At 36.6% G+C, this 13,302-nt stretch overlaps 1 protein-coding gene across 3 annotated transcripts in view; it reads left to right on the top strand.

The window, feature by feature from the left end:
* Window positions 1-13,302, top strand: part of RYR3 (ryanodine receptor 3) — a 477,864-nt gene that overhangs the window by 109,344 nt on the left and 355,218 nt on the right. For all 3 annotated transcript variants that reach the window (XM_067558027.1, XM_067558029.1, XM_067558028.1), the window contains 2 exons: window positions 10,323-10,397; window positions 12,077-12,155. In XM_067558027.1, coding sequence (XP_067414128.1) covers window positions 10,323-10,397; window positions 12,077-12,155 — 154 coding nt within the window. The remainder of the gene's footprint in view (window positions 1-10,322; window positions 10,398-12,076; window positions 12,156-13,302) is intronic.

The raw sequence follows: 13,302 nt of genomic DNA, 5'->3' as shown, positions 1-13,302 counted from the left end.
ATTGAAATGGTGGTGTCTCAGCAATGTTTGTATGAAATAATCCTTTCCCTAAAATATCAGTGTGCATAATATGTTAATTATTATCAAGCTGCACGTTAACCAGATGTGAAGGTACATTGATACAGATTACATTCAAATAAACATTGTAAGGATCTGTTTTGTGAAACATCATGTACTTTTAAAGCGTTACGTATATATTTCATAATACTAATTTATAATCTATGGCTACTGCCTTATTTTAAAAAGTCAACTTTGTCTTTTTTTGTGACCATAATTCACATGCATGTTTGAAAAAATTTAAAGTTTTGCCCACAGTTCAAGGGAGAGATCTGATGAAGGTTTCTGTGCTGCATTAACACATCCCATTGTGTTAATATTAGCTTCCTAGTCCATTAGGAAATAACTGATTACTTTAGTTTAGTTGATGTACTTTCAAGGAGGCAAATGTCAGCACAACAGATGTAAACACTTTAATAATGCTCATAAATTTGTTTATCCCACAGTTTTTCTTGTGTACATTGCTGTTAACAATTTTTTTAATTTACAATTTTAATTTAGTGTTCTAGTTGTTTTCATTCATTGTGGCTTGCAGTTCTATACAAATAAAGTTTACTGTTGCCCTCTGTGGGTTACCCTATTGGTACCAGAATGATTAATTGGCTGCAGTCACAATGGAAGAAAAATAGATTCGGATGAAGCTTTTGAGCTTGATGCTGCTGAGACCACTGCTCTGTAATGAGAAGCTATTTTTTATTTTTAACAATATTTTAGATTTTAAAAAACATAAAAAAAGCCAACTATAAGTTTAAGGTCTTACTTTTGGAGATGCTGACAACCTACAATTCCCATTGTCTTCAGTGCTGGGATTCAATTCAGTTGTCTTCAGTGGGAATTGTGGGGTGCATAACTTCTCAGAAAATTAGGCCATTAGTTTATGAGAACCACAGCCATCTGGAAAGCTAAGTATTGGAAACAGAAGAAGGGAAACAGAAAGAGAGCTAGGGAAGTTTTAATAGAAAATAAAGAAGTTCATCATATGTATGTTAAGTATATGGATCAGACCACCAACCATACAGACTTGAAGGACAATCCATGCCACAATGTTAATAAGAAATCAAAAATTTAATAAAAGGACTATATGATTTATGGATTGGAAAAAATGGCTGCAAAAATCCACTTTTATAGTTGGCCTTGCTAATAAAAACAGCAGACCAGCTGCTCTTAAAAGTCTCCTTGTAAATTAATAGATTACAAATGTATTTTTTGTGGTCAGTCACTGGTTAGACAAAGAAAATATATGCACTTTTTGGTTTTATATATATACTTAACCTAAAGCCTTTAGTAACAGAAGCTGAAAAGGCATCAGATTTTCAAATTGATCCTACATGTACACCAAGACAGTATTTTTATAATTGTATTTACTGGTTTTTTAAGTTTCTTTCACAAGTATGTGGACAAGGTCAAGGTAAAAATATAAGTAAAATCAACAAAACATTTTCATAAATAGTGAGAAACTAATTTGCACTTAACCTTGAAATATTGAGAAGCATTTGAAAGACTGTTAGTATTCTACCCCCTTAAGCCAGAAAATGACATGATCAGATCAGAAAATGACATGACGACAACATACAACCCAAATGATGCAACCAGCCATTTATCTGACACAGATTATAGCCCATGCTGTGACACATTTGTTACACCAGCATATGAGTCACAGCATCTCAAAACTACCTACACATCTTGAAAAAGGAAAGTGGAATACCATGACATCTGTATACAATAGCTCATTTCATCATCCCTTCCTGTTGTAAGTTCATCCTTCCTATCATCCTCAGCCTCTTTCTGTTTTTCATTCATGGTGTCATGTTTTATTTAGACCACGCATGATTTAGGGCAAGGACTGTGCACGTACGTGGTGGTGTAAAAATCATAATAAAGGCTGAATTTGTCTTCATTTTATTGTAATGAATGTACTATAATTGCTATCAAATTTTGGAATTCTGACTCATGAAACCTGCTGTTTATACTTTAGTGAAATATATAATTTTGTAGTTATTAGTACTCTTGAGTTAAAAAAATGTAATGTACAATATTGGTTCTCTGATCAGTTGAGAATGAGTTAAAAACCGTGCTAAATTAAAGGGACTTTAATTAAATATAAACCATTGGACTCAAGTCCAAAGAAAACCCTTATTATCATTATATAAAGTTTGCCTACTGCACATGGATGCTGTTAGGTTTAATTATACCTGTTCATCATATGACCTCTCTTACCTCCTTCAAATTCCTCCTCAATAGCTATATTTTTGGTTAGTCTTAATGTTATCCCCTTTCTTTTTAACTTAGTAAAAACAAAAACAAGTTGAGATGAATGCATCACAATAAACTTCCATACTATGTTCTTACTTTATATGTCTACCCTATCAATATTCTTCTCCCATTCTTACTAATTGTTATCCCATGTGTTATGTCTGTAGTGGTTGCCATTAAAAAAAATTGCCATTTACCATAGTTATTTTCTATTCTTAGTAAAGGTGGAAACTGGTATTTCTGTGTCACTCTCCAGTAAGTGTAGGAAAGGCTGACTTTCAATATAATCACTTTACATTAGAGTGTAAGACCCCTAATGGCAGGTTTGTTACTATTTTCTGTGTCTGTAAGAAGTCTGGCATCTTTACAAATGGTAATTAATGTTTGTGAAGTGCTTTCAGCTCCTAAGATGAAAGGTAGAAATACAAGAAATCACTGCTAGTATTATTTTCTTAAAATGCTAGTGACTGACCATAAGCTTTTCTTTTATTTATGAACACTTTTAGTCATGTTAGCAGTATTTTAATCTAACACAAACAACTATTCAAACACATTCAGGGCATGAGTTCAGCTTGTCAACTCTCACAATTTCATTACAAATCTTGTGATATTTGGTGCTTTTCTTAAAGCCCCAACTCCTGGATACATGTGATTGTGAGAATTTCTGCATTTGTTTATTTAAAATTATGATTAGAGCCATCATGTTTGTAAAGAAAAGCTTGAGAATGTGAACCATACATGCTATGGCAGAAGACTAATGACCTAAACACTTTAACTGTTCTACTTTTAAAAATCTCGTTACTTTTAAGACAATATTATGATTTGGGGGGGCTGATCCTTAATATTTGAATGTTTGAGGTTGGTAATGCTGTGGACTGCATATAGGTGCATGCTCTCAAATAGCTGTATCCAGGAAGAGAACTCTGAAGGCACACTTCGTGTTCAACCCATAAGCCTGTGAATTTCATGCTCTGCTGGTTGGACATATAGGAGTGACAGTGTCATATGTTGTGCCTTGTGTTTTTGGACCTTCTTTCCTTCTGAACATTGCACCTCACCCTCACCACATATTAATGCTCCCCCTCCCCCCCCCAATCATGCTGTCTTGAGTAGCTCGTGACCGAGTGTACCAACATCAAGGCAGACTGTCAAAAAGCATGGCAGACACTCCAAACCGATGGTATGTTCTGTAATTAGATTTCACTAATCCAATAACAAATGTGAACTCATGGATCTTACCATGGAGTCACAGACAGTCCTCTTTGGCTCTCCAGTCTATTTTGCCACCCAAGCAAGCTAGACTTAGTGATAGTACTTGCACCAAAAAAAAAGTCACAAAATATTCAGATTGCTTTCAGTCCCAAGAGACCAGTCATTTACCCCAGATTAATTTGTACCTTAGATTAATTTTGTACACCAAAGACAACATCTGTACCCAATCCATAATAAACTAACTAAAGGTTTATTAACTAGGAAAAAGGAATGAGTTATTTCTTGGTTGAAACTGACAACATATATGCATAAGTGAGTTCAGCCTCTTGTTCTAAAAGTTGACAGATGTAATCTGTCACCAATGAATGTCTTTTTAGGTCTTAACCTGACGGTTGACCCTGGGGACCTCTGCTTTTTTGTTTCTTAGCTCCAGCCCTTGCAAGAGTCCAAACAACGAAGAGATGAATATTTTCTTGTGACCCTGTTTTATCTTTTACGTAAAACCAGCCATACTGGGTCAGACCAATGATCCATCTAGCCCAGTATCCTATCTTCTGACAGTGGCCAATGCCAGGTGCTTCAGAGGGAATAAGTAGAACAGGTAATCATTAAGTGATCCATCCCATCAGCCATTTCCAGCCTCTGGCAAACAACAATCCCTGCCTATCTTAGCTAATGGCCGTTGATGGACCTATCCTCTATGAATTTATCTAGTTCTTTTTTGAACCCTTTTATAGTCTTGGCCTTCACAACATCCTCTGGCAAGGAGTTCCACAGGTTGACTGTGCATTCTGTGAAGAAATACTTTCTTTTGTTTGTTTTAAACCTGCTGCCTATTAATTTCATTTGGTGACCCCTAGTTCTTGTGTTATGACAAGGAGTAAATAACACTTCCTCATTTACTTCTTCCACACCAGTCATGATTTTGTAGACCTCTATCATATATCCCCTTAAGTGTCTCTCTTTCAAACTGAAAAGTCCCAGTTTTATTAATCTCTCCTCAGCTGGAAGCTTTTCCAAATCCCTAATCACTTTTGTTGTTCTTTTCTGTTCTTTTTCCAATTCCAATATATCTTTTTTGAGATGAGATGACCAGATTTGCACGCTGTATTCAAGATGTGGGCGTACCATGGATTTATAAAGAGGCAATATGATATTTTCTGTCTTATCTATCCCTTTCCTAATGATTCTGTTAGCTTTTTTGACAGCCGCTGCACACCGAGTGGATGTTTTCAGAGAACTATACACAATGACTCCAAGATCTTTCTTGAGTGATAACAACTAATTTATACCCCATCATTTTATATGTATAGGTGGGAATATGTTTTCTAATGTATATTATTTTCCATTTATCAACATTGCATTTCATCTGCCATTTTGTTGCCCAGTCATCCAGTTTTGTGAGATCGCTTTGTAACTCTGCAGTCTGTTTTGGACTTAATTATATTTAGTAGTTTTGTATCATCTGCCAATTTTGCAACTTTACTGTTTACCTCTTTTTCCAAATAATTTATGAATATGTTGAACAGTACTAGGCCCAGTTCAGACCCCTGCGGGACCTCACTACTTATTTACCTCTCTCCATTCTGAAAACTGACCATTTATTCCTATCTTTTGTTTCTTATCTTTTAACCAGTTACTGATCTAGAAAAAGACCTTCCCTCTTATCCCATGACCACCTACTTTGCTTAAGAGCCTTTGGTGAGGGACCTTGTCAAAGGCTTTCTGAAAATCTAAGTACACTATATCCACTGGATCACCCTTATCCACATACTTGTTGACCCAGATTGGTGAGGTATAATTTCCTTTTACAAAAAACATGTTGACACTTCCCGAACAAATTGTATTTGTCTATGTATCTGATAATTCTGTTCTTTACTATAGTTTCAACCACTTTGCCTGATACTGAAGTTAGGCTTACCAGCCTGTAATTATTGGAATCACCTGTGGAGCCTCTTTTAAAAATTGGCATCACATTAGCTATCCTCCAGTCATTTGGTACAGAAGCTAATTTAAATGATAGGTTACATACCACAGTTAGTAGTTCTTCAATTTCACATTTGAATTCCTTCAAAACTCTTGGGTGAATACCATCTGGTCCTGGTGACTTACTACTGTTTAATTAATCAATTTGTTCCAAAACCACCTCTAATGATGCCTCAGTCTGGGACAGTTCCTCAGATTTGTTACCTAAAATGAATGGCTCAGGTTTGGGGAATCTCCCTCACATCCTCAGCCCTGAAGACTGATGTAAAGAATTCATTTAGTTTATCTGCAATAGTCTTATCTTCCCTGAGTGTGCCTGTAGCATCTCAATTGTCCAGTGGCCCTGCTGGTTGTTTAGCAGACTTCCTGCTTGAGATGTACTTAAAACATATTTTTGCTGTTACTTTTTGAGTCTTTGCTTAGCTGTTCTTCAAATTCTTTTTTGGCCTTCCTAATTATGTGTTTACACATCACTTGCCAGAGTTTATGCTCCTTACTATTTTCCTCAATAGAATTTAACTTCCACTTTTTAAAGGATGCTTTTTTACCTCTAACTGCTTCTTTTTCTTGTTGTTTAGCCACAATGGCACTTTTTTTGCTCCTCTTACTATGTTTTTTAATTTGGGGTATACATTTAAATTGATCCTCTACTATGGTGTCTTTAAAGAGTTTCCATGCAGCTTTCAGGGATTTCACTTTTTGCACTCTACTTTTTAATTTCTGTTTAACTAACTTCCTCATTTTGGTTTCATTTTCCTTTCTGAAATTAAATGCTACCATGGTGGGCTGCCACAGGGATGTTAAATTTCATTATGTTATGGTCACTATTACCAAGCAGTTCAGCTATATTCACCTCTCAGACCAGATCCTGTGCTCCACTTAGGACTAAATCAAGAATCGCCTCTCCTCTTGTGGGTACCAGGTCTAGTTGCTCCAAGAAGCAGTCATTTAAGGTGTCAAGAAACTTTATCTCTGCATCATGTTTTGAAGGAACATGTTCCTTATCAATCTGGGGATAGTTGAAATACCCCATTATTATTGAGTTTTTTTGTTTTTATAGCCTTTGTAATCTCCCTGAGCATTTCACAGTTGCTATCAGAATCCTCGTCAGGTGGTCAATAGTATATCCCTTCTGCTATATTCTTATTACCTAAGCATGGAATTACTATTCATAGAGACTCTATGGCACAGTTTGGTTCATTTAAGATTTTTATTTCATTTGACTCTATGCTTTCTTTCACATATAGTGCTACTCTCCCAGCAGTACAACTTATTCTGTCCTTTCAATATATTTTGTACCCTGGTATTACTATGTCCCACTGATTATCCTCATTCCACCAAGGGATGTCTCTGTCAAACCACGTGTTCCTCTGCACCTGTTGGCTTTCCACCAGCTCTTAGTTTAAAATCTGTTCTATGACCTTTTTTAATTTTACATGCCAGCAATCCAGTTCCATTAGGTTTCATGATGGTGTGACCGGGGGTTCCCAACCCAAAAGGCGGTCAGGGTAGTGGGGGTTGGGGGGTGTTGCAAGACTACTGTAGGGGAGTCATGGGATTGTCACCCTTACTTCTGCCCTGCCTTCAGAGCTGGGCAGCCAAAGAGGAAGGCTGCTGGCCGAGTACCAGTTCTAAACCAAAGCCACCACCAGCAACAGCACAAATGAGGGTTTCAGGTTGCAAGGGGAGTGGTGGTGTAACCATATGTCCATTTTTTATGGCAGTTTCCTGCTCACACAGAGAGTGGGGGGAGGAGGAGGACAGCTAGAGCTGCAGCCTCCCCCCATAGAGTTTCCTTCAGCCTAGGGAGGTTCCCAGAGGTGGGTCTGATCCATCCAGGGAGCAGCCGCTGCAGGGGAAGAGAAAGTCTAGTCACTTGCCATCCCTGACTGGGACTAGCAGCTGCAGCCTTGCTTAGGGTAGGAGTCCCTGGCTGGGCACCAGATTTCATGAGGTATATCAAATTTCCCGATCTGTGATGTGTTTTTCATGGCCATTAATTTGGTAGGGCCCTACTCATAAAATGACTTAGCATAAGCTACAAAATGTTACACAGCTGGACTAATAAGTAGTAATAACAGCAAATTAATTGTGTAGGCTGCTGTATCATTTTTCTTTAGATTATTAAGCAGCTTCTGTGAAAAGCTCATGCCAATGAGCTATGGCCCTTACTCCAGCCTAGGATAGCCAGCTGCATTTGTGGCTTTGGCAAGGAAAATTCATTAACGATTTTTTGTGAGTGGGTTTTTTCCCCCCTCAGTAATATCTTGCTCCATCCAATAATTATTATTCATGTTTTAAAAACAAACTTTGGTAGACTTTTCCAAGACTCTAGTGTTTTTGGGGTTGGGTTTTTTAAGCAGTTACTTTTCCATTAGTTAAGAAAGGTTCCTTGTCCTACACTAACATCAGCAGACTGCAGATTGCATTTATGACATGGATCTGCAGCAGTAACTGATTGCCTAAGGTAACTGCCAACCTTTTTGACCACTGTACTATAATAGTTCCTGGAGCATGGATCAATATAACTTAAACTGACTGCAGGATGTTGACTCTGACATTTCAAAATTAAACTTTGAGGCTAAAAGGGAACTGCACACTTTTTTTAAAAAGAGTCTAATGTGATTTGGAAATGTTTTTATTCATTGATAGTTTAAAAGAAGAAAGAAAAACACACACATCAAACATTTTCCTCTTCATTTCCATGAAAATAAAAAAAATAAAAGAAATGGTATACATACAATAAGGAGAAAAACCCTTTAATTAAGCAGGACAGGGTTTCCCTTATATGCAGATTATTTTTGCTGGTTTTCTAGCACACTTCTCCTTGAGACTTGTTACTGGAGCAAGAAAATTAGAACTATGCTCATCCTTATTTTATTGCTATTACAATAAAGGAATCACCCACAACTTCATTGCTTTTGGCTTTTTAGTATGTGTCTGTTGGACAAACATGATTTCTGCTTTAGTGTTCTGAATCAACATTAGCCTGGGAGTCCAGCTACAAAGTTTCAAGGAGTTTCTTCAGCTTGGCATCTTTAGAGCTAGTGTTTTTTTTTTTTTTTTTTTTTTTTACAAATGAAATGTAAACTTAAAGTAAACTAATCAATGAACTTTCTAATTTATTTAGTGACAAATTTTGCCCATGGATGCTATTTTAGCTCATGGAACCACCCTGCTCCTTTGGTCCTGCACTCTCCACTACACATGTCCAATGGTAACATTTGGCCTTAAGAGAATTCACTTTTGAGAAAGATATAAAATATACTAGATAAGAGCCTTGTTCTACCATTATGTTTTCAAGAGCCTCCTTGTTTGTGTGTATTAAAGGTTATTTGAATGGACCCTGAACAAAGTGAGCACGAGGCCTAAAAGTCTAAGGCCTGTTTTATACTGCTGGCGAAAATTTGGGGGCAGCTGACATGAGTTACGCAAGCTACTCTGCATAGCTTGCGTAACTCCTGTCAACTTTGTAACTTCAGTTTAGCGAACCATCTCCACTGTGCTGAGCCGACGGGAAATGCGCACCTATCGATGCAGCGCTATGCTTTTTTTGGAGGTGGTTTTAATAGAGCGACTTCCAGATTGACTGAGCGGGTCTTCACTTTAATCAATCCAGATAGATTGATCTGATGGCAGCAAATTTGCCGCCATCAGTGTAGACATATCTTAAGTGGAAAATAAGCCACAGTGAAATGTTCAAACTCTCAGCATAAAATTTTACCAAATATATGTCTACAGAAGATGCATATGTAACAGTTAGGTCAAATTCTGCTTTTTAACCTTCAATTGGAAATGCCAGAATGCATCAAAAATTAGCCCTAATTCTTAGGGCAGATTTTAATTTTTGATGAACTCTTCAATAAAAAAAAATAAGTGTGTCTGCATGTGTGTAAATGAAAGAGAGTTGAGAGAGCAAAACAGATTGGAAGTCCTGTAAAGCTTGTTATTGTCACACTGTTGCCAACTGTTATGATGTTTGGTGCCTTTCCTAAAGCCTCATTCGGGAATCTGGCTTTCATTTAAAAAAATGAAATGTCAAGCCCTCCTTATTGCGAAGAAAGTCTTGAACGTGAGAATTGTAAATGATCCAATTTCAAGAAGCCCAAATAAAAAAAACCCAAAACGTATTATTTTAAAAATCTCATTATTTTAAAGTCAATCATAATTTTTTGGGGGGATCTGATGCATGTTTTTTAATGTTTGGGGTTGATAATTATGCATGTCTCAACAACTCTCCAATATATGATATTTAGTTAAAATGAAATGGCCTTTAAACATTTATCACAAGTGATAAAATTTATGGTAAACTTAGACTAATTTTAGCAAATGCTTATTCTTATTAGCAACATGGGATCTCACTGAACATTGATTATTTAGTTTAGTATGTGGGTACATAAGAAAAATGTTTATAAAAAATGTGTGGATAGTCGTTTTTAAGACTTTAATTATATATTTTTTTTTATTCTGAATGCTTCTGAGAAGTTTATAAGGAAGGTAAGAAATGCCTTTTCCCATGTCATTTCAGAACATATCATTTGTGGAAAACTCCTTGGTTTTTTCCTTTACTCACTAAAGTGATAATTGGGTCATAATAATCCGGTCAAATATATTATTTTTGCACAATAAAAACAGTTGTAACTACTTCATCATTGTGACTGTACAAACCTTTGTTGCGAATGTGCACTATGTGTTCGTAATCCGATTTGAGTATCTGTGTATGATACTTAAATTATTGGTGACTTCAGGTGATTGTGTCTGTTTTCAATCCTTGCATTGCTATCAAATATTAACATTTTCTGTCATTTCTATAGGCAGCTCAAGGAGGTGGTCACAGAACCCTGCTGTATGGCCATGCTATACTACTTCGACATTCATTCAGTAGAATGGTTAGTGGCTTATTAACTTCCATAACAGAGTGCACTTACAATTGGAAAAGCATGTTACATATACAGTAAAATAATGTGTTCTCCATAACTGATGATAACCTCAAGTTGTAATAAACACTTTAGATCAAGTAATAAACGTATATGAAGGAACATAATCGTTTAGTATTTCCTCTTTGCGCAAGAACATTGAGGCCAATATCTTCAGCAGTGACCAATAATTTTGGGTGCCTCAAAGTACTGATCACCCACACTTTGAAAATAAGGGACCTTTAAGGTGTATCAAGGTAGGCACCCAAAAGTGACTAGTATATACTGAGCATGATGTAACTAAAGTAAGGAGTTAAAAGAAATTGATTGTTTATTCATTGCAGCATTATGGAAATTAATATGGAAAGAGAAACTGTAAAATTAGTATCATACAGCATTAACAGTGGCATAACCTCAATGTCTAGGAGTTACTAAAATGGCATGCTTTGCATAGGATTTAAAATATTTTAGGACTGAAGCTGTTAATCAGAAGAGAATGTCAGGCCCATATGTTCACCCTTTGTGGTACAAATGTGTGGAAAGGACGAAGATCTGCGAAAAACTAAAAAAACACACCACACTATACATGTGCACAGTGCAGGTTGGTGTGCAGCATGCCATCCAGTCATAGGACAAAAATGGCTGTAGTAGTCAGCAGTAGGTATGGCTAGGAACAACCATCAGAGAGGCAAAAGGTATGGGTACCTTATTAAAATTGTGCAGCTGTGCACTACTACATACATGGCAGCATCGAGGGTAGAAGATGGCCCTAAGTAATAATGCATTATTTTAGACCATTGCAGTCTGAGATGTATTTGCAAGCCTCCATTTTCTGCAGATGGGATCAGTATGCTTAGCAATTCAGTGAAATGTTGCATGCAAATGGATGCCAATATCAAGTTGCTGCTGCTAGGAATAGCAGTAAGTTTATGCCCTGTCTGTACTAAGTTATAGTTTCTCTTGGGTATTTTATATAGTAGGGTCTCCCTCACCCCCAACTTCCCCAGTATTTCCACAGTGCACATCCACAAATATGCTTTGACAATATTTTGAGGCACTTTTTTATGAATTTTGTTTTTTGTTGTCATTTGTTATGGCATCTTATCAGCTAGGAAGCTTTAGCTTTTCTTCTCTCTGGATCACATTGTTCCATTGGAGGAGAAAGAACAGAGACAAGAACTTATCAAATAGTGGAAATAATGTGCAGACAGAAGGAGAGATGTGTTTGAAGCATCTTCCCTTCTTCCCCCTGAAGTGGAAGTCACAACAATAGCTTTTGACCTCCCACCCATTCTGAATGGTTTCATAGTCTGAGCATGTGCCAGTGCATAAAGTGAGGAGTTATTGTTGCTTTCAGATCTGCTTGATATGTCTGCCACAGGAGTAGTGCAGTCATGGGAAACCTGCTTATGCTTGTCTCAAAATCGCAGCTCTTGTGTGTACCTTTATACTTAGAAGGGGGAGCATTATTTTATATGGAGAAATTCTTGCAAGAAGCTAGTTTTGAACTCTCATTGAAGTCAATGGGAAATTTAAATTCAGATTAATGGTAAGGTTGGGCTATGTGAATCTATGAGCAGCATTGACTAGAGATGTATGCCTGAAATGATTCTGCTGATTTTGGTGTTTAATAACTTGAACATGTTTTGCAGTATTTGACGTGTTTGTCAACATCAAGATCCCAAACAGATAAACTTGCATTTGATGTGGGGTTACGAGAAAATGCAGCAGGTATGCCAATATTCTGAGTTATTCCGTGAGAAAAATTTGCCAGTTGTATTAGTCTTAAGAATGCTTTTAGGAAAGTTATGTACATTATGAGCATTACAAATTTGTGAACCTGCCATTATTTATTCATTAAGAAATATTAAGACTGACTTTCAGTAGGGTTAGCACGCTGGGCAGGGGGAAAATCCATGAAACATTGCATGAGCAGTGGCCAGTGTTACCCTAAATTCAAAAACACTGGCAAATATGAACTATCAAATTTTCTATTATCATTAATTAATACAGTTTTATTCACTTATTTTCTAATCCCATTTTAGCATATTTAATTTAATGATAAAATAAAAGTTTTACTGATTATTAATTCATCCTTCAGATAAAATTACAATAATGTAATTGTGGCAAACAAAAACAAGCAAAAGTTATACAAATCTCATCCATTTAAAAAAAAAAAAATTAAAAGGGGAAGAGGGAAGTGTAACCCCTTGCCACTGAAGTCCATTAAAACAACACCAGAGAAAAACAATCAAGAGAAACCAATTTTAGTTTTAAAAATAGAGATCAAAAGGTTTTGGGCTTTGAACTTTAATATTAAAAACAGACATAAAAATAACCTATTTGTTCTCAAATCTTAGAAAAAACCCTATCCTAATTAATCTCTTCAAGACCTACATCTTCATTTAAATTAGCTTCCTTTTGTCTAAATTGTGTTAATTAGAGGATTTTTGGCATTGTATTTTTTTCCCCGAGTTTCATCTTTACCAGAATCAACATGGAAACTTGACAGTCTAAGTACTAGAGTTCAGGGAATAGTGCCAACAACAGTGATAGAAACTAAATAGCCCCCACTTCTTTGAACTCACTTCCAAGTTCTCAAAGAGCTAAAATAACAAATTGCTATTTTAAAAGAAGAAAATACAAACCGGCTACAGCTGCCAGCCGTACAACCAAAAAGCAGGCCTATGGGCAGCCCTAACTTGTGCCAGGGCTGGACAGCTTTGAATCAGGAAGTTGCAGCTAGTCCTGCAGCTGCCATCCACAGTTATGAAGCTGGTATATAGAGTAAAATCGGGCCTTCATGTCAATGTCTCAACAAGGAAAGGACATAAGTAGAGAAAGCATCAGTTCCATCAACAGCAGCCTGTGTTTTATT

The sequence above is a fragment of the Emydura macquarii genome, unplaced genomic scaffold (assembly GCF_026122565.2).
Source record: "Emydura macquarii macquarii isolate MOO-44397 ecotype Brisbane River unplaced genomic scaffold, CSIRO-AGI_Emac_v2 contig_1876, whole genome shotgun sequence".
NCBI lineage: Eukaryota > Metazoa > Chordata > Testudines > Chelidae > Emydura > Emydura macquarii.
This window is presented reverse-complemented; position numbering and strand designations above follow the sequence as displayed.